Source organism: Canis lupus, chromosome 5, assembly GCF_048164855.1.
Source record: "Canis lupus baileyi chromosome 5, mCanLup2.hap1, whole genome shotgun sequence".
Taxonomy (NCBI): domain Eukaryota; kingdom Metazoa; phylum Chordata; class Mammalia; order Carnivora; family Canidae; genus Canis; species Canis lupus.
Genome location: NC_132842.1, coordinates 52,455,670 through 52,475,768, shown reverse-complemented (window position 1 = coordinate 52,475,768; position 20,099 = coordinate 52,455,670). Strand labels below are relative to the sequence as shown.

At 35.4% G+C, this 20,099-nt stretch overlaps 1 protein-coding gene across 7 annotated transcripts in view; it reads right to left on the bottom strand.

Moving 5' to 3' along the window:
• SREK1 (splicing regulatory glutamic acid and lysine rich protein 1) overlaps window positions 1–20,099 on the bottom strand; it is a 45,368-nt gene that overhangs the window by 5,556 nt on the left and 19,713 nt on the right. For 4 of the 7 annotated variants that reach the window (XM_072826678.1, XM_072826680.1, XM_072826683.1 and 1 more), the window contains 8 exons: window positions 18,688–18,852; window positions 18,369–18,547; window positions 17,056–17,186; window positions 16,062–16,176; window positions 11,224–11,343; window positions 10,486–10,854; window positions 6,711–6,806; window positions 131–275 (listed from right to left, as the gene is read on the bottom strand). In XM_072826678.1, coding sequence (XP_072682779.1) covers window positions 131–275; window positions 6,711–6,806; window positions 10,486–10,854; window positions 11,224–11,343; window positions 16,062–16,176; window positions 17,056–17,186; window positions 18,369–18,547; window positions 18,688–18,852 — 1,320 coding nt within the window. Of the gene's footprint in view, window positions 1–130; window positions 276–6,710; window positions 6,807–10,485; window positions 10,855–11,223; window positions 11,344–16,061; window positions 16,177–17,055; window positions 17,187–18,368; window positions 18,548–18,687; window positions 18,853–20,099 lie in introns of those variants that run through there. The other 3 variants (XM_072826679.1, XM_072826682.1, XM_072826685.1) reach the window with 2 other exon arrangements.

The window sequence follows — 20,099 nt, the reverse complement described above, 5'->3', positions numbered from 1 at the left end:
CGAACAAATATTAAAGGATACCAAAAACATACAAGATATCAAGAAGTTTTTGGTCTAAATCTAGTTCTATGTAAAAAATAATCTCAATTTTAATTATTCAAAGCCAAAACACTGAGTGATTGCTGCTTACTTTAAGTGAAGTATTGTTCTTCTCCAACTTTTCCTTTCCATCTCGGTCATTAGAACTCTTTCTTGTAGAGCTTGAACGTTCTCTCTCTCTTCTTTCACTAATATGGTCCCTTTCTTTTTCTCTTTTTTTATCCTTCTTATTTCTGCTGTAAGAACAGTGGTAATATGCCAGTTAACTTCTAAGACATTATAGACTCCCATGTTGTCGATGAAACAGTCTCATCTAACACTAATGCACTGGAAATAAGCAGGTCAGTAATCGGGTTTGACCAAGTTACATAAACAGTCCTACAGCCCCACCTGTTCTACCCCACAACCCAATTAATCTTTTTTTGCAGAGGCCACAGTGTGTTCACATAAAACATGATTTGGCATTTTCAATTTATTTGTTCAAGATTTATCTATCAACTGTAATAAGATTAAAATAAGGCCAAATATAGGGTGCTGGTTTTTTTATAGCCACCTTTTCAAAGCAAAAAGCAGAAAGGAATGTAAAGGATAAAAAATTAGGGGCAGCTCCAGGGAGGGCTGAATGACTACAGCAAAACTTAGAATTTCAAGTAACCTGTGCCACTGCCCTTGTCACTCACAATTACAAACAAGACCCACCAATTCAAGATCAAAAGTTAAGAGAAGACTTCATGAACAAATTTCATTTATAAAAACAATAGATCTTTAGAATTAGAGGGAAAAAATAATGCATTTTCGGTCAGAAGCATAATACCTTCCACTTAAAAAAGTTAGCCTCAACATGGAATTCTAAATTTTCTCTTGTAATAACGAGTAATTCAAAAATAAAGACTAAGAAAACAAAGACATTCAGCAAACATATAAGTACATACGAAATTTAGTGTAACAAAGGTAGGATCTCAAATCACTGAGGAAAAGATGGTCTTTTCTTTAAGATTTTATTTATTTATTCATGAGAGAAACAGAGAGAGGCAGAGACACAGGCAAAGGGAGAAGCAGGCTCCATGCAGGGAGCCTGACATGGGACTCGATTCCAGGTCTCCAGGATCAGGCCCTGGGCTGAAGGTGGCGCTAAACCGCTGAGCCACCTGAGCTGCCCTAAGATGGTCTTTTATAAATAAAAGGTTTGGAGACAACTTATTTGAAGTAATTAATCTGGATCATTATCTCATATCTCATTCCAAAATATCTAAGTAAGTCCAAATGGATTAGAACCTAAATTTTTAAAATAAAATAGTATTAGAAGAAAATATGGGTAAATTTCCTTACTATCTGGGTGAAAAAAAAGATTTTTCAACCATAACTAAAAATTCAGGTACAATAAAAGACTGATAAATTTGCCTACATAAAACTTTGCAAGTAAAAAAAAAATTAGCATGTTCAAAAGAAAAATTACATATTTGCAACATATGTGTGCATCTTTCTACATTAATTCTTAAGTGTCAAAGGAACAATCACATTAAATTGAATAAAATTCTTAGGAATAAATTTAACCAAGGCAAAAAATTTGTTAAAAAGATGAAAACAAATAAATAGACATCCATGTTTATGGACTGGAAGACTTAACTATTGTTAAGATGACAAACAGCATCCAAAGCCAACTAGAGATTGAATACAACCTCTATCAAAATCGCATTATCTTTGTTATTAGCAGATATACAAAACCCATCCTAAAATGCATATAGAATCTTGAAGAACATCAAATAGCCAAAACAATCTTAAAATTTAGAACAAAGTTTGAAGGCACAGCATTCAACTTCAAAACTTACTGTACAAAGAAAGGTACAGTAATCAAAACAGTGCAGTATTACATAAAGACAGAAAATAAACCAGTGGAATAGACCAAAGACCCAGAAATAAACTCCCACATATATAGTTCAAATGACTTCTGACTAGGGGGCCAAGACCCATTCAAGGGGGAAAGGACAATCTTTTCAACAAATGATACTGGGAAAACTGGATAGCCACATGCACAAGAATGAAGTTGGACCATTATATCATATTAAAAAATTAATTCAAATGGGTCAAAGACCTAACATATATGTTTAAACTATAAAATTCTTAGAAGAAAACTATAAAATTCTTAGAAGAAATCCAGGCACTGGATTTAGAATGATTTCTTGGATATGACACCAAAAGCAAAGGCATCAAAAGGAAAAAAAATAGATAAATCTGCCTTCAACAAAATTAAGAACTTTGGGACATCTGGGTGACTCAGTGGTTGAGTATCTGCCTTTGGCTCAGGTCCTGATCCTGGGATCAAATCCTGCATCAGGCTCCCCATAGGAAGCCTGCTTCTCCCTCTGCCTATGTCTCTGCCTCTTTCTGTCTCCCGTGAATAAAGAAAATATTTAAAAAACAAAAACAAAAATAAAAACAAACCAAAATTAAGAACTTTAATGCATCAAAGAATACTATCAAGAAAAGAAAACCCACAAAATAGGAGAGATATTTACAGATCATGTATCTGGTACACAAGATTAATACGCAGATTTTAAAGAACTCCTACAACTTAACAAAATACAAATAACTAAATTTGAAATGGGCAAAATACTTGAAAAGACATGTCCTCTAAGATAACACAAAAAATAATTAAGCACACACAAAGATGCTCAACATCACTATTCATTAGAAAACCATAAATCAAAACCACAATGAGATACCACTACGCACTCAGTAGAATGGCTATAATCAGTCAGACAATAACAAATGTTGGTGAGCATGCGGAGAAATCAGGACGCTAACACAATGCTGGTGGAAGGTAGAATGGCACAAGCACTTGGGAAAACAGTCTGGCAGTTTCTAAAAAGATAAAGAGAGGGGCACCCGGCTGGTTCAGTTGGTAAAACATGTGATTCTTGGTCTCAGGGTTGTGAGCTCCAGCCCCACACTGAGTAGAGATTACTTAAAAAAAAAAATTAAAAATAAAAAAATAAATTGACTCACTGCTTAGCACACTGATTAAAAAAAAAAAAGGAGAGTAAAACAGCACTGGGTAATTACCACTCATTAGGCACATGCCCCAGAGAAATGAAAACACAGGGCCTCACAAAAACTTGTACATGAATAGTCATAGAAGCATTACTCATTATAGCTAAAAAATGGAAACAATACTAAAAGTTCACGAACTAATGAATGGATAAATAAAACATGGTTTTATGCATTCAATGGAATATTATTCACAAGGAATCAGGTAGTGATCCATGCTACAACATAAACCTTGAAAACATTACATTTAGTCATAGAAGCCAGTTGTAAAACACATGCTGAGTCCACATATGAACATCCAGAAACAGGCAAATCCACAAAGATAGTGAGACTGGTGGCTGCCAGGAGCTGGGGGGGGAGTAATTGCTTGTGGATACGGGTTTTCAAGTGAAAAAAATGTTCTGGAATGAAGTAGGAGTGACGGTTGACAATACTGTGAACCTAACTAAAAACCACTGAATTGCACATTTAAAGTGAATTTTATGATATGTGAATTATTTCTCAATTAAAAAAGAAAAACCCAACATGTAAGTGAGGCTAAGTACAGTTACTCACATACATACACAGATATTCTAATCAATGCATTTGCTTAATTTTGCAAGAAGAAACACAGGAAGGATAAAAGCAATTGATCACTTACAGAAGGTGGGTGGGGAGCAACATAGAAGGAATGGGTCAGAAGTAACCTTGTGAAAAATTAGGCAAAAAAGTAACCTTTTTGCCTAATTTGAATTCACAACTGAGAAAAGTTTTAACTTCCAAGACCAAAGTATTAAAAATATACACATATGGCCCATGACTACAGTATCATAATGCCTCCTATTATTCTCACCTAAAAACAGTAACCCACTGTTTGGGTTTGTTTGCCAGTAACCCACTGGCAAATAAACAGTAAGACCCCTACTGAGAAACATGCTCCTCTTTACATTCTGACAAAGGTTTTTGTAAATTTCTCTTTTCTTTACCTAGAAAACCAACTGAAAAACTATGACAAATTATTAAGGTGATGAAATAAAAAATAAATACACAAAATGCAGTAATCTTCCTTTGCATGAACCCAACCTCCAGCTAGAGGACATAATGAAAGAAAAGACAGGAGAAACAACAATAAAGTATCTAGAAATCAACTTAAAGATGTATAAAATCTCTATGAAAAAAATGAAAATAAAATAAAATTAAATTAAAAAATCTCTATGAAACAAACACTGAAGTATTCCTAAAAAACACTACAAATGGTTTAAAGAAGTAAAAAAGATACTGGAAAGCAAGACTCACCACCATAAGGCTTTATTGATAAAATCTGTTTGTCAATTTCCCTAATTAATAAATTTAATGCAACTGTAATACAGATCACCACCAGATTTTATTTCTAGAACCTAAACAACTCTTATGTTCAAATGGAAAAATAGGCAAGAATGGTCAGGAATGCTCAAAAAACAGCAGTGGAAGAGTGGGGAAGAATTGGCCCTACTAAAATGTTAAAAAAAAAAAAAAAAACTATACAATCTGAGTTATAAAAAATAAAAAAGCATGGGGCATTGGTACATGCATGAATCATCAAACCAATCCAGCAGCAGAGAAGGCCCAGAAATAGACCCAACCACAAACAGAAATATTTAGTACCTGAAAAGTCAATATAACAAATTAGTGTTAGAAAAACATGAGCTTTTAATAAGTGGTACTGTACTGATCAACATAAAAGCATATGGAGGGATGTCTGGGTGGCTCAGTGGTTGAGAGTCTCCCTTTGGCTCGGGGTGTGATCCTGGAGTCCCAGGATCAAGTCTCACATTGGTCTCCCTGCATGGAGTCTGCTTCTCCTCCCTCTTCCTATGTCTCTGCCTCTCTCTCTCTATGTCTCTCATGAATAAATAAATAAAATCTTAAAAAAAAAAAAAAAAAACAAAGAGAAAAGCATATGGAAAAATAAAATTGGACCCACATGCCATACTATACATAAAGACGAACTCCTAATGGATCAAAGATTTGAACGCAATAAGTAAAATCATAAAAGTACAAGAAGAAACAGTGAGGGGCATTCTATTATAATCTAGATCTTTCTAACTTTATAAGACTCAAAATCCAGAAATCATAAAAGGAAACATTTGAGAGATGTCTGGCTAGCTCAGTCAGTAGAGCATGTGACTCAATCTTAGAGTTTTAAGTTTCAGGCCCACACTGGGTATACAGTTTACTTTAAAAAAGAAAAAGAAAAAACTTAGGAAACTACTAAAAAATCAAAATCTCTTGTAGAATCAAGTCTCATAATATTTTCTGAAAAGGAAGGACAAACTAGGAATGATAGCTGGTATCAAATCACTAAAGAATAATCTCCCTAATACAGGGGCACCTGGCTGGCTCAGAAGAGCATGCAACTATTGATCTCAGGGTCATGAGTTCAAACACCATGTTTGGGTAGAGTTAACTAAAAAAATAAAATAAAATAAACTTAAAAAAAAAGAATAATGTTGCTAATTCAAAAAAAGCCCCTGGATATAAGAAAATTCTAAAAACAAACAAGCAAACAAAAACCAGACCCCACAAAACAAACAAAAATAATGGGCCAAGTATCTAACAACTCACAGAGAAATACAAATGGCCTTCAACTATATGAAGAGAAGGTCATCTTCACTCTTAAGAGAAATGCAACTAAAATTACTATATCCTGATACTATTTCTCATCTATCAGACAAAAATCCACAACTGTAGTAACAAAGTATGTTGTAGCTGATGGAAAACAGGCACTCTCATACACAGTCTGTTAAAGTGCAAACTGCTGCCTTCATAAGGAGGGAGGGCGATACAGAAATACTTCTCAATACTATAAACACATTTAGCCTCCGACACTTTTGGAATTTTCCCACATACCTGCACACAACAAAGTCTGAAGCTATTCATTACAGTACTGTATAATCTATGACAGGAAAATTAAGAAAACCTATTCTACTGCAGACTGATTAAATAAACCAAAGTACTGCCACATAACGAAAGTCCATGCAGTTACTAAAAAAGAATGAGGGGACGCCTGGGTGGCTCAGTGGCTGAGTGACAGCCTTTCGGCTCAGGGCGTGATCCTGGAGACCCAGGATGGAGGCCCACATCGGGCTCCCTGCAGGGAACCTGCTTCTCCCTCTGCCTGTGTCTCTGCCTCTCTCTTCTCTGCGTCTCTTGTGAATAAATAAAATCTTTAAAAACTATAAATAAATAAAAAATAAAAAAAAAGAATGAAGCAGCACTCACTAATGAATATGTAAAGATCTTGCAGGTAATTGGGTGAAAAAAAAGCAAGGGCACAACATGTGGTTTTTGTGCTGCCTTTTGCAAAGAAATATGAAAAGAAACTATAAATTTCCATCTTGTATATCTAAACACAAAACTGGAAGGACATACAATACAAAAAAAAGTGAAGTCACTACTTACGGAGACAGAGAAGATGAATGCATAGGTGAAGTTAAGACCTACTGATCTGTAACTTTTTATGCTGTTGGGATTTCTCAAACATGCAAATGTATAACGTATTACTCATTCAAAAGAGAAAGTTTAAAAACAGATCAAAAAGAAAAGATTTCTACGCCCGCCCCCCACTCCATCCTTGGGTTTATTAGCACACGCGTTCAACCTACCTCCTAGGGGAGGGAGATCTAGAAGATTTCCTTTTTATAGTTTTTGATGTTCTTGGTGATCTCGAAGAACTCCTGCTCCTCCTCCTACGTCTTTCCCTGGAAGTCAAAAATATATTATTTAAAAATACAGGAATTTTAATAAAGGGAATTCAAATACACAAAAGCAAATGGGTCCTTAATGCTCTCATGCAAACATTCTTCAAAGGCCAGTTTAAAGTCATTTCCTTTAAGAACATGTTCTATTATGTAGTATTAGTGGAGGTCAAATTTTGAACCATAAATTTTACAGACATGAAAATATGTTCTAAGATTTCATAACGGAAAAGGAAGAAAACCTTCTTCTCATCTGGTTTATCTGAACAATAATTTCCTAATTACAGTAATAATTTCCTAATGGCTACTTTAGATTCTCTCAAGTATGTTCTTCTTCCGCATCTAAAAGGTTTTGCTTGTCCAGATCCCTTTGTCCTGCATCTAGCTCCTTGCTGCCCCACTGTGGATTATTTTATAAAAGATTAAGTTGGCTTGCAATATGTGAACTTTTCAAATCCAAGCATTTAGAATATCTCTAAAAAAGTATTTACATTAATTCATTTTATAGAGAAACTGTTTCACCCCCCAACTTCCTACCACTTTAGTGCTCTCTTCATGTAAAACTAAGTGCACAAATTGCTTAGACAGAAATAAAATAGTTAAAACCTATGGCTTGAATGTGAAATAAAAAATAACTAATGAACTGACAGTGTTTAGTATTATTAAGAACAATTTTGTTTACCATGTGAGCAAATGATTCATACACAAAATTACTTCATTTATAAACCTGGTCAACTGAGAAACAGTGAATTTCAAGATGTCCATAATTCAAGGGATGAGGTAGGAAGGAGGACATACTATGATTAACGTGTCCAATGATCTCACAAAGAGCTCTAATAAGTAGTGGTCGTACAGGTCAAAGAACCAAATCCGCTAGAATCATAGTTCTCCATACCACCTCAACAAGAATATTCTAGGCTAATAAAACATTTTGCCTACATTTCTCATTATAAAATTTAAAATTACATAATGCTCAGATGTGGTAGATACAGTAAATGTTATGCCTAAAACAGCCAAGAACTTTGAAAACAACATCAATTCCAATACTACCTAAGGCCCTTTCCTCCATTACCTGATTTTATTTTCATGACACCTCAAAATTACTCTTCCTGACTAAGGTGAAAATCAGGTAAGGATATTCCATTCAGTCACTGCCATTCTGTAACAGCGCAGCACAAGTACCACAAAGCTTATTTCATAAGATGAGATTAACAGTGTGTCTTAGGCTTTGTTTACACAAAATGGTTCCACCCTACCCAGTTTAACTTTGTTCAGGAAGCACGATGCACAGGTGGACATCTGGTATCAGTATTTTCTCCTTTCCCCTTACTAGCTTTACTAGTGAATATAAACATTACCAGTTGCTTAAATATCAAAATTTCCTTTAAAAATGTAGATTAGAGGACAATGTTGAAAATAAAAATACACTATTTTTGAGCCGTTAAAATGTTTCCCGTTTACTAAACAAATCAAAGCACAAGAAAAACAGAAAAATACTAAAAGAAGACAAATTTTAACTCTTTACCAAGCTCTTTGAAAACAGGAAACATTTCAAACTTCTGAACCTTTTTAAGATTTTATTTACTTGAGAAAGAGAGAAAACACATGCACACACGTGTGCTGAGTGAGTAGAAGGAATGCAATAAGCAGACTGTCTGCTGCTGCGGGGCTCCATCCCAGGAGCCTGAGATCATGACCTGAGCCTAAGGCAGACACTTAACTGACTGAGCCATGCAGGCGCCCCACTGAACCTTTGGAAATTCATGTTAGTCAGCATTTATTCCCCAGGCCCCAGACAGGAGTTAAGAATATACTTAGGAATGAATGTAAACATCTGAACTTTCTTAAACATCAAGCAACTTAAAATGCTCCCCCTCAAATTAAAACATTTCAAAGTCATCAAAAAAGTAAATTCAACTGAATTTAAAAGGAATCAAAACATTGTTTTGTGTTATGAAGGACAACAACTAAATGATCACATAAACATGAAGGAATGTTGACAGGCAAATCAATAAAATCACTGTGGAGTAAAGGAACAGTTGCAGACTTGACTGATGTCCACAGCAATGAGGCTAATTAATTCTTCAGTTTCTGGTTCAATGTGCTGAAGTATGGCAGTGATCTGTTTATTTTAACCCTCATTTGAATATATACTGTAGCTTTCAACTTTATGCTTTTGTGGCAGTTTTTAAAAGCAAGTACCAGGTACTAATTAGAGAATTCTCAAACTTAATCTCTTAAAAAGAAGAGAAAGAGCTACCGTACTTCTAATGGAAGTGCAGAGCAGATGGAAAATTTCCCCTGAGCTGCAGTATTATCATACTTCTAAACCATGACAATAATAGTCTTCTCACATACTGCGAGGATTAAATAAGGTTAGTCATGAAAAACTGTGCTGACACAAAATCTGACATATAGTAAAGCATGCAATAAATGCCTGCCATTATTTTGTATTACCTGACCAAAGACGGGTATTAAAAACAAGCTACTGAAACACAAAGTTAGAAAAACAGAAAATATACATTCATCTCCAGTTATTTTCTATGGAAAACCAAACTTAAAATATCCATAAAGCTTGCTAAAATAGATATTTTGTTCAGTGTTTTTAAGTCTAGTTTAAAACAAGTTAGGACTTGATGGGATGAACACTGGGTGTTATACTATATGTTGGCTAACTGAATTTTTTTAAAAAGTTAGGAACCTCCATTTACTCAGTTATTATATCATCTGGAGTAATGGATACAGGTTCAGATAATCTGGAATCAAGGAAGGTCCTATGTTCTTTTAGCAGCTGTTACTATGGCAACCTGCTGCCATCTGGTGGCAGTGTACTTATTAATAGAGGGAACAGTCCCTAGGAAAAACAGTAAAATCTGAACAGTGACAGATAAAGGAAAACCAAAATTTAAACACCCAAAAAAATAGACCAGTAAAGATAACTTAAATAAGTAATTTAATAAGAACTTAAATAAGAAACTTAAATAAGAAATTTTAATAATCATTCTGCATATTAAAATTCACCAAGAGGTCAGTTCTTCCATATTGAAAAAAGAGGGGAGGGGAGGGGAGGGGAGGGGAGGGGAGGGGAGGGGAGAAGAGAAGAGAAGAGAAGAGAAGAGAAGAGAAGAGAAGAGAAGAGAAGAGAAGAGAAGAGAAGAGAAGAGAAGAGAAGAGAAGAGAAAAAAAACTTGCCCTTGCCATATCATCCTCCAACAAAATCAGCAGCAGCAGCAGCAGCCACTGCGGCTGCCACCACCAGATTCAAACAGTGGGTTACAAAAGATAGTTAAAAACTTTTCAAATGGGGCACCTGGGTGGCTCAGTAGGTTAAGTGTCTACCTTGCACTCAGGTCCCAGATCGAGCCCTGCATCAGGCTCCCCACTCACTCCTGCCTGCCTCTCCCCCTTCTCTCTCTCTCTGCCAAATAAGTAAATAAAATCTTAAAAAAAAAAAAAAAAAAAAAAAACTTTTCAAATAACTTTGCCCAATTATCATCCCTTCTACCTCACTGGTTCACTACTGTGGCAAGGGCTCTACTAGAGAAATGTTTATTCTGCAATTAGAGGGAAATATTATTGTACTATTTCCATTTGCCCAGAATAATCTTTTCCCCCTTGGTTAAAATTTATTTTCATTTGTTGACAGTATATCCCTTGGCAAAAATTTTAAGCATTATCAAACCTGCTGGAACTACGAGATCTTCTTGATGCGTTGTAACTTCTGGGTGGTGTTCTGGATTTTTTATCCTTCTTTCTTTTCTCATCTATCTCCTTGGATCTGTCCTTGTCTCGTTCCTTTTCTTTGTCCTGTTCCTTTTCCTTTTCCTTGTCTCGCTCCTTGTCATGTTCTTTGTCCCGCTCTCTCTCTCTGTCCTTTTCCTTGTCTTTATCCCGGTCCTTTTCCCGTTCTTTATCTTTGTTTTTACCCCGTTCCTTTTCTTTTTCACGTTCCTTCTCCCTGTCTCTCTCTTTTTCCCTTTCCTTTTCTCTATCTTTTTCTTTCACTCTTTCCTTTTCCTTGATCTTTTCTCGGGTGTCTTTTCTCTTGTCCCTTTAAAAACAAAAATAAATAAATAAATTCACAACTAAAATTATTCTATTCCCCAAAAAGGACCTACCTCTTTCCTCGACAATCGACCCAAAACAATTTATACTAGCTTATAACACATTACACAATAATTTCTATGTAACCAAGGTGTACATGAAGCTGCTAAATCAAACAATTAACAGGTTCAATTATGTATTTTAGAAACCTCATGCGTCATTCTGATCATCATACTCAAATCAATGGCAACCAATATTAATCACTACTAAAACAATCAGAAAAATATAATGTTGCTCATTAAAAACCTAAACCGTAAGAATTTTTTAACAAATGAAGCCACAAAAAAACTTACCACTAATTTCCCCCAAAACTCACCGTGAACGTGAACGACTCCTTGACTTTCGCCTCTCTCTTGATTTAGAGCGTTTTTTATGTGGGCTCTTAGATCTGCGTCTGTCTTTTTGTCTTGAACGTGATCTATTATGGGATCTACTCCTAAAGAAAAACAAGTTGTTAGAATGTCAAAACTTACTGTTAATTTCAATTTTTAAACATTTAAGATGTCTTTTAAGTAAGAAAATTTTAAAACCTATCCCAAGTATTTATCAGTATTTTAAAATTCTCTATTACGTAATGCCTCAGTTGACTGAGGCAGACTATTTGACTATTTGAAATAAATTATCCAGAACACAAAGACAGAGAAAGAAATTAAGTTACTTTCTACGTCAGACTGAAGTTGTAATCTTTTTTTTTCTTTTTAATTTATTGAGAGACAGAGAAAGAGAGAGAGAAAGCAGGAGCAGGGGGGTAGGAGTAGAGGGAGAGGGAGAAGGAGAAGCAGCCTCCCCACAGAGCAGGGAGGAGGCAGGGCTCCATCCCAGAACCCTGGGATCATGACCTGAGTCAAAGGAAGACAATCAACTGAGCCACCCAGGCACCCCTGCCTTCTTTTTTTGAAGCTGTTATTTTCACATGTGGCTTTCTTTTGCTCATTATTATATGACTGTTACTATGGGACTTCTCCCATAGAGCAAGTATTTATATCCTAAATTTAACTCTTGACCTGCACATAATAGAACTGCTTGTGATTATACTGCTTATGGTTACACTTTGACAGGAAATAGTGGTTTTAATGGCTCAAGAGTTTCTCTAACTGGCTGTGTGATATTCGTCATAATATATATTAAGAATGTGTACGGAAGCACCCAGTACTAATTACGCTGCTAGTATGACAGGAAAATAAATGTTACTCATGAGTTAAAGATATGTATAATCCTATGTTGGATTTGCAAGATCTTGATTTTATAACCATATAAACATAGCTATTAAAAGAAACCTTTATTACCAGAATTCTTGCAGGAGAAATAACTGTTACTCCAATTCTGAAATTCTCTAGGCTCCTTCTTCTCAATGAAATATTGCTTATATAATGTGATTTTCTTTAATAAAGAGGTACCCTAATAACTAGTTATTAAAACATAACAAAATTGAATGTATGGAACTTAACAAAGTGATGAGACTCACCAGCTCTGGAGTAAAACAATGTGGCTGTGACACTTGGCTCTGCCACACACTAGCTGGGAGAACCCTTACCCAGTCTAAGTCTAGTTTCTTCATCTACAAAGTTGGAGAAGCATACCTACGTACCCTCAGGCTGTCATGAGGACTGAATCAGATGATACATGAAAGACTGCCTAGCAGTCTTCGGTATGGAGTAAATGCTCAAAATTCTTAACTCTCAAGATCATCAACATTAACAATCAATATAAATGAAAAGTTTAAATTATAGCTTTATTTTTCCCAAGGAGATCAAATCAACTTTCATAAGTATGCTTTTATAATTAAAATGCATCTTGATAGTCATGTTTTCATGAATTAAGTTAAAACAAATATCTATAAAAGAAATACAGAGTTAAATACTTGTGGTATGCTAAGCCAGAAAAATTTCCACAAAATTTTCAATTAATAATAAAATCTTAATCCTAAACACATTTTTCAGTTAGTTAAAATCTGTTTTCCACAGCTAATTTTCAATTGAATCACTCACCTATTATATGGCTTTAAAAATTATACATTTATCTTCATACCACATTTTTAATGTAAGAAGATAAGCTACAGCTTGTTGAAATCTTTATTACTAATAACCCAAGAGACACAGAGTTGAGTGATAGGTATTAAGGCAAAACTGCAAAACTTAAAAACATTTTTAATCCATTTATAGACATCCACATAAGGGCAATGTGTTTTAAGGCCTTTGCTTCTATGTACTTAATAGAAACTCTACTTTTCTGTTCTAGTTAACCTTGCTAAAAATATATAGTAATTTTGTTTTCCTCCAACACTGCTGCTTTTTAACCTTAAGCAAAGAAACACGTTTTAAAACATTATGTATAGCTTTAATAAATAAAGTTAAAAAACACTGATCAGGGCAGCCCAGGTGGCTCAGTGGTTTAGCACTGCCTTCAGCCCAGGGCGTGATCCTGGAGACCTGGGATTGAGTCCCACGTCAGGCTCCCTGCATGGAGCCTGCTTCTCCCTCTGCCTGTGCCTCTGCCTCTCTTTCGCTCTCCTCTCTGCGTAGTCTCATGAATAAATAAATGAAAATCTTAAAAAAAAAAAAAACACTGATCACTGGCTTCCCATCTTACCTTATGGGTCCGCAGAGTTTGAAAGTCCCAAGAGTAATTATCCTATTTTAATTTTGACATTAAATACTTTCATGTCCCTATCTCACCCACTAGTCACCTACAAACAAGTGTTGTGAACAGGAACGCTAAAAGCTTCAAGTCAAGAGCAAATCTAATCCAACCAAAGAGAAAGACTTGAGTTACCATTAGGAGATCATTTCAGCATATGTGCAAAATCACATTTATAAATTAAACTGTAAATACAGAACAACTTACCATTATATCTCATCAAAGTTCAACTCTAAGTCTGCTCTTTCCCCTTAAAATACTAAGAAATGTCTTATGGTTCCCATGCTGGTCTGTCAAGGTTACTTAACTTTATAATAATCACAGTACTACCTACCTTTTATAACACTGTCATTTGGAAAAAACACATATAAAAATTTGAGCATAGTCGAAACACTTCTCCAGTCCTAGTCAAGATACAATGACAAGAAATCCCTTCCTGCCTCCTACTACAGAAGGAGAAGGAACAGGAAGGGGATAGAGGCTGGAGGGAGGCTCTAGGAGCATCTGAGAATGCTAAAGAAAGTAGAGGGTGAGCCTTCAAGAGCAAAGGATCCTGAAACTCACATTCCTGTTAATAAGTCTAGTGGGGCAGAGCCAGAGCTGAGGGTATCAAATTCCACTAGCAGGGGGAAGCCAAGAAATGCCTGCCATCCCACTCCCCTACCAGGGAAGTTCCTTCCATACCAAGATCCTTAAGTCAAATGTTTGTGGTTAAGGAGTTTTTTTTCCCCCCTTAAAAAGAACCTTTCTTCTTTTGTATTTATGAACTCAGTAAAGGCTACAAGTGTTTCTATACATGTATAAAAAACAGTATAAATTTACGCACTACATAAACTTATCTGAGTGTTACATATATGTGTGTGCCAAAAACAAGTAATTTCTAATGCCACACAGTTAGACAAACCTACAGGAAAGCTTTCTCATGAATTAGGAAGTAATTAATAAATTTTATCTTGGACTGAAAAATTCTTCTCCTAACCCTTGATAGGGGAAATTATCCAAATATACCTAAAATGATAAGAGCAAGCAGCCTTAAAGCAGAAAGTTAAATTGCTCCAACAGATAAATCTTCACAGAGATTATCAAGGAAACAATGATGTTAATCAAATTTTGCTTTTTTCCAGCCTTAGAAAACCACCAAGGTATTAGATTTGGAGCACAGCTCTTAGAACAACACAAAATGAGGTTCAGGTCATTGGTCTCCTGTTTCCTCAGAAAAGAGGCAATTACTCTTCAGCTCAATTTTGTATTTCCTTTACCTCCTTTACCTTCACCACATCCTGTCAATCTGTAAAATATTCATAATCTAACTGACTTCTGTTGCACTGCCTTATTCCTTGTACACGCAACGACTTCCTTCACTTGGATCTGAATTTGCCTTACTGGAAGACCTTGGAGGGCAACAGTAAACTATATCCCAAAAGAGACTTTACAAACTAAGAATTATAGAAATGTATATACCAATAAGCAGTCAGAAGTATAGTTTACTAGAGTCAAAGAATATAATTTTTCCTATCTCATTGCTTCAATCTCCTTGATATCATAGAAGAACAGACTAAATTGAGCTTGCTGCTGACACTGAACATAGAGCATACTGATTCCTTTTCCCTCCCCTCAAACCTTCCTCCTTCTCTAATACAACCACACAGCTCGCACACACACAGGCACATATACTTTTCTCTCTCTTCTCTTCAGATCTAAGTATGTATATACATATTAACACATAATTAGGATCCACTATATACATTTTCACATTTCAGTAACATCTCCCTATGTATCCTAGAGAAGACAATAAAACTTGACACTTTAAACCTGATTCTTAGGGCACTTCCAATCAAAATGATGTTGCAAGTTCACATTTTGAGGTCTATTTTGGACTAAATACAAAACAGATTTATTAAAAGAAGAAAATCACAATGACAGAACTATGTTCAAAAGTAAGATAAAAAGAACAGAAACAGAGCTTAAGTATAATATAATACTGGAGCTAAAGGTGCAAAGTCACTCCTGTGCTTCAGGTCCCAAAGGGGGAGCAAAAGGCTCTTATCATCAAGAATACCAAAGATCTAAAGCACCTCACTTGACTCATGAACTAGAGATAAGTTAGTACTAGAAACCAAGATCTAAGGTGCTACTCTCCAAGCCGTGAAGGGACTGAGGGGCAGGGGAGCTGCTACTTCAACAATACTTCAGCATCACCACACATATGTTTCCTTTTCTCAAGAAGAAGAATGAAAACTTTCTACCAGTTCTGTATAAAGACTAGTTTATTCTTAGAAAAATCAGGAATAAAGCACCTCAAGATAGAAAACCAACCTCCAAAACTGTAAATTAGAGATAATAAAAATTATGCATTAGATAAAATTTCATTCGTAACTACAGTATTATAATTATAGCAACATTTAATGATAAACCTAAGTCCTGGTGAGCTCCAGCAAAGTTTCTAAAACCTCAGAAATCTTAACTATTTTAAACACAAGACCAAAAAATTTAAAATAGGATAGCAGAAATTCTCACCTGTGTTTTGATTGTGATCTTTTTCGTCTAGAATGGGATTTTGAGCTAGACCTGGATTTTGAACGAGTGTGGGAACGAGATCGACCGCCTTTTCTTTCATTGCTCTTTCCAGACTCTGGGAGGAAAAAACCACTTTGCAGTGTAAGCTCAGAACAATTAAAGATCCCAGTTAATAATCAGGCACAAGTGGAATGTACCACATATAGTGCAAGGGGCCTACTCTCTGTACATCCTCCTCCTGTGCAATTATCCTTCAGAAACATCCAAGAAAGTCATTGCATAAACTCGTTGAGTGCAGCCACCCTGCAGCAGTACATATAAACCAGATGATTATAAACAGCTGTTCGTAATATTTTGTTGCTGCCATAATGTACCATTATAACATGTCTGTAATTCCTATGACAGTGATTTTTAAATCTTCTCTCCATTTATTCTGCTAGTAGTGAAGCTTAAATTCTGAGTGCTAATTTAGGAAATCTGCTCAACTATAAACCACGTAGACATTTTTAAATTGGATTTTAACTTTCAGTTAGCAACACAAAAGTCTGTGTTCCTTTACCTTGCTAAAAGTCTTCATATTTTGTCTAAATCATGGGCTCTCTTTCCTATTTTTAAAATGAAAACTTTGAAGGAAAGTGAACCTGCATGATTTTAACATTTTAAGTATATTTATTCATTTTAGCCTCACAATAACATTTATACTTTGCGTTAAGCAAATCAGTTGTGGGCACTGACTGCTACGAAAACATAAAGAACTGATGAAACTCAAACTAATTCAATATCAGTGCTTCAATTCAGTATCATGGGAAAATACAACATTTGTGCTAAGCAGTTCTTTGACCTTTGACGCTATAAAGCCACTTACTCTTTCTTGAGTTTCAGTCTTCTTGTTTGTAAAATGATGGGACTGAACAAGATAAACTCTAAAACTCCTTCCAGTTCTAAGGTTCTATGATCTTAAACTGTGACCTATGTAACAACACTGTGGCCTTACCTGGTTCAATGGCTGCTGAGATAAAGGACTGAGCCTCTCGTACTCGCTTCATTACTTCTTCTAACTCCTTAGCTGCAGCCTGAGGTGTCATCTCAGGGGGTTTTACTATTGCATTGTTGGAGTGATTAATTCTAAATTAAAAATATTAGCATATCACAAATACACACCATATTTTACAAAACATGAAACAAATGTTTAAAAGACAGACGTATTTATAAATCTGAGGACATCTTAAAAGCACATTAAGAATGATACAACTAAATACAGAATAATCAAAACCAACATCAAAACCATGATTAATCTCATTACCATCCATCTTTATCTCTTGCTAACAAGGCCAAAAGCAGAGAAAAAAGAAGAACAACACTAGCTGACTTCTCTAATACTTAAATATACCAAGACAAGTGCTTTTCCACACAACTTACGTTAGAATAAATTAAAATGCTGACACCAATATTAAAATGAATCATTTCTCATCTGGATTATAAGATTTTGTCGGCATCTCTGCACGCTGGGAGAATGCAGGAAAACCTCTATATGTGCACAATTTTAATCAACCCTGGACCATAGGTGAGTCAGATACAGCTTCAAATGTGGGAGATACCTGATAAAACTCTTCCCTACTAGGTTAGAAGTGGTTTCTCTGATGCACATAAATGAATCTGATGAGTCTCACTTTACCCCCCTTCACACAGAGAAGACAAGCATTCACTAAAAAAAGATATTAATTTTTTCATAGCTGAAAGCTGTATAACTAAGGCAATTACCTATGAAATTCAGATAAAACTCTTGCCTCAATAATCTGTAAGAAACAATTTCTGGTCTTGAAAATGTAAAGTCTATGCCAATTTTTCTTTTTGCAAACAAGGATATGAGAAAATATTAACACTCAAAATGTATGACTTAAAATATTTCTGGGCACTCAATATTATTTTCCTTCTAGGATTTTGGATTCTTATTACTATATTACTCTAAGTTCATCAACGTAGATTCAACCGTCCATTAGTCTAGTCATAATGCAAACCCAAACCGATTTATCAGAGCTTATGGGGAAAGACCTGTAATCATTATATAGGGTATATAAGGTTAACATCAAATTAGATCTTATAAAATAGAAAATAGTATGCTTTCAAATATAATTTTAAAAGCTAAAATGGTAAATAACTCATATATTTCATTTATACTTAACACAAAGTCTTCCTTTCCACAAATTGCCAATTACTATTAAAAAGAAAAAAAAAAGCCTGAATTACATCAGAAATAGTTTAAGCTTTTCCAAAATCATTAAAATTTCTTTGTTTAGGGTTTCTTACTTCAGTGGCCTGTCTCCAAACATAACTCCATTAAAAGCAAGGGCCCTTGGTACAGAATTTTGGTCTGCAAATTCCACAAAAGCAAACCGAGTTGGCTGAGTCTCATCACCTGCCATCCGCACAAACTTCACTTCTCCAACTTGTTTAAAAAATTCAAGTAGTTGATCAGCTGTCGTTGTCTGAAGAAACAAAGTCACACTTTAATGACGTATATCCTTCTTAAAAAATTAGGTAAATGTTACTTTATAATCGATATGACTCTGAAGAAGCAGGAAAGAGTAAGAGGTCCTACCACTCAGCTGCTTCTTAAATTAGTTACCTGAGAATTTAAATTGCCAACATAGACTGTTCTCCTAATTTCATCAATTTTGGAAGGATCCACATTTCCCATAAGTGGTGGCTGTGGTATCTCTCCAAGTGTTGCAATGTTGGGGTCTAGTGCTGCTGCTGGTATAGCTCCCAAACTGCTAAGGGAAACACCCAACTATAAATTAAAAAAAAAAGAAAGAAAGAAAGAAAGAAAAGAAAGAAAAAACACATATTTTCTATTAGTATCAAAGATTACTATTCTTTAACCTTAAAAAGAAACTATCAATTCAACAAGAATGGAAGGAGACTAGGGAGTCCTAACTTTAAGCCAAGTATACATCTGAATTATTGAGAAGGAGGTCACAGTTCTGTGTATCATTAGAAAAACAACATAATTCTTAACTACCTAGGTAACTACTTTAAAACTTGAAATTAAAAATGAACAGTCAATTATCCTTCACAGTAGTCACGTCATAAAGTTGCCGAGAACTGGATTACTAAATACTACATCAGCGTTCCTAAGGAAAATACGGGGCTAGGTTCCTGCAAGCTTCTGGTCACATTTTCATCTATTTCACCCAATAAATGCATTATCTTGTGTTACATGTTTCTATTTAAAGACTCCTTATTTAATATATATTGTTGATTCATTAACATTGAACTCACAGCCAGCAGTACTATCAACCAGTGCCTGAATGAACCTTACCAAACTCACATATTTTCTCTATAAGGCCCATCATAGCCCTCCAGCCCTTAGGAACACAATAGTATATACTTGGGGGCTAATTTAAAAAGCAAAGTCAACAAAACACAAAAAAATGTTTAATTCACGGTACCAGACCACAAAAAGAACCATTTTTACAGACTAAGAGCTAAAACAAGAAGGCGGTGTTGCTGTTTGAACTCATCAGAGAATATACAGAGCACCTAACTCAGAATTTTCATCATTCTATGTGTCAATAAATGACTGTAAAAGCTCCACCAGGTATTGATTTTTGAGGCTTCAAATAAATTGTAGCTAAGTCAGTGAATTTACAAGTACAGAATTCACAAATAATGAGAATCACCTGTACCTTGGGATGTCAAGAACATTGACTGAGTTCCTTATGGTTAATAATCACTGCACCTAACTTTTGCCGCATTTTTTTAAGTTTTTGTTTTTTTTTGTTTTTTTTTTTTTAATTTGAGAGAAAGAGGGACACCTGGGTGGCTCAGCGGTTGAGCATTTGCTTTTGACTCAGGTCCTGATCCCAGGGTTCCAGGATCAAGTCCCACATCAGACTCCCCATCGGGAGCCTGCTTCTCCCTCTGAACACACATGTGCATGCAAGCAGGGGAAGGGAGAAAGGGAGAGGGGAAAGCAGACTCCCTGCTGAGCAGGGAGCCTGACGTGGGACTCAATCCCAGGACCCTAGATCATGC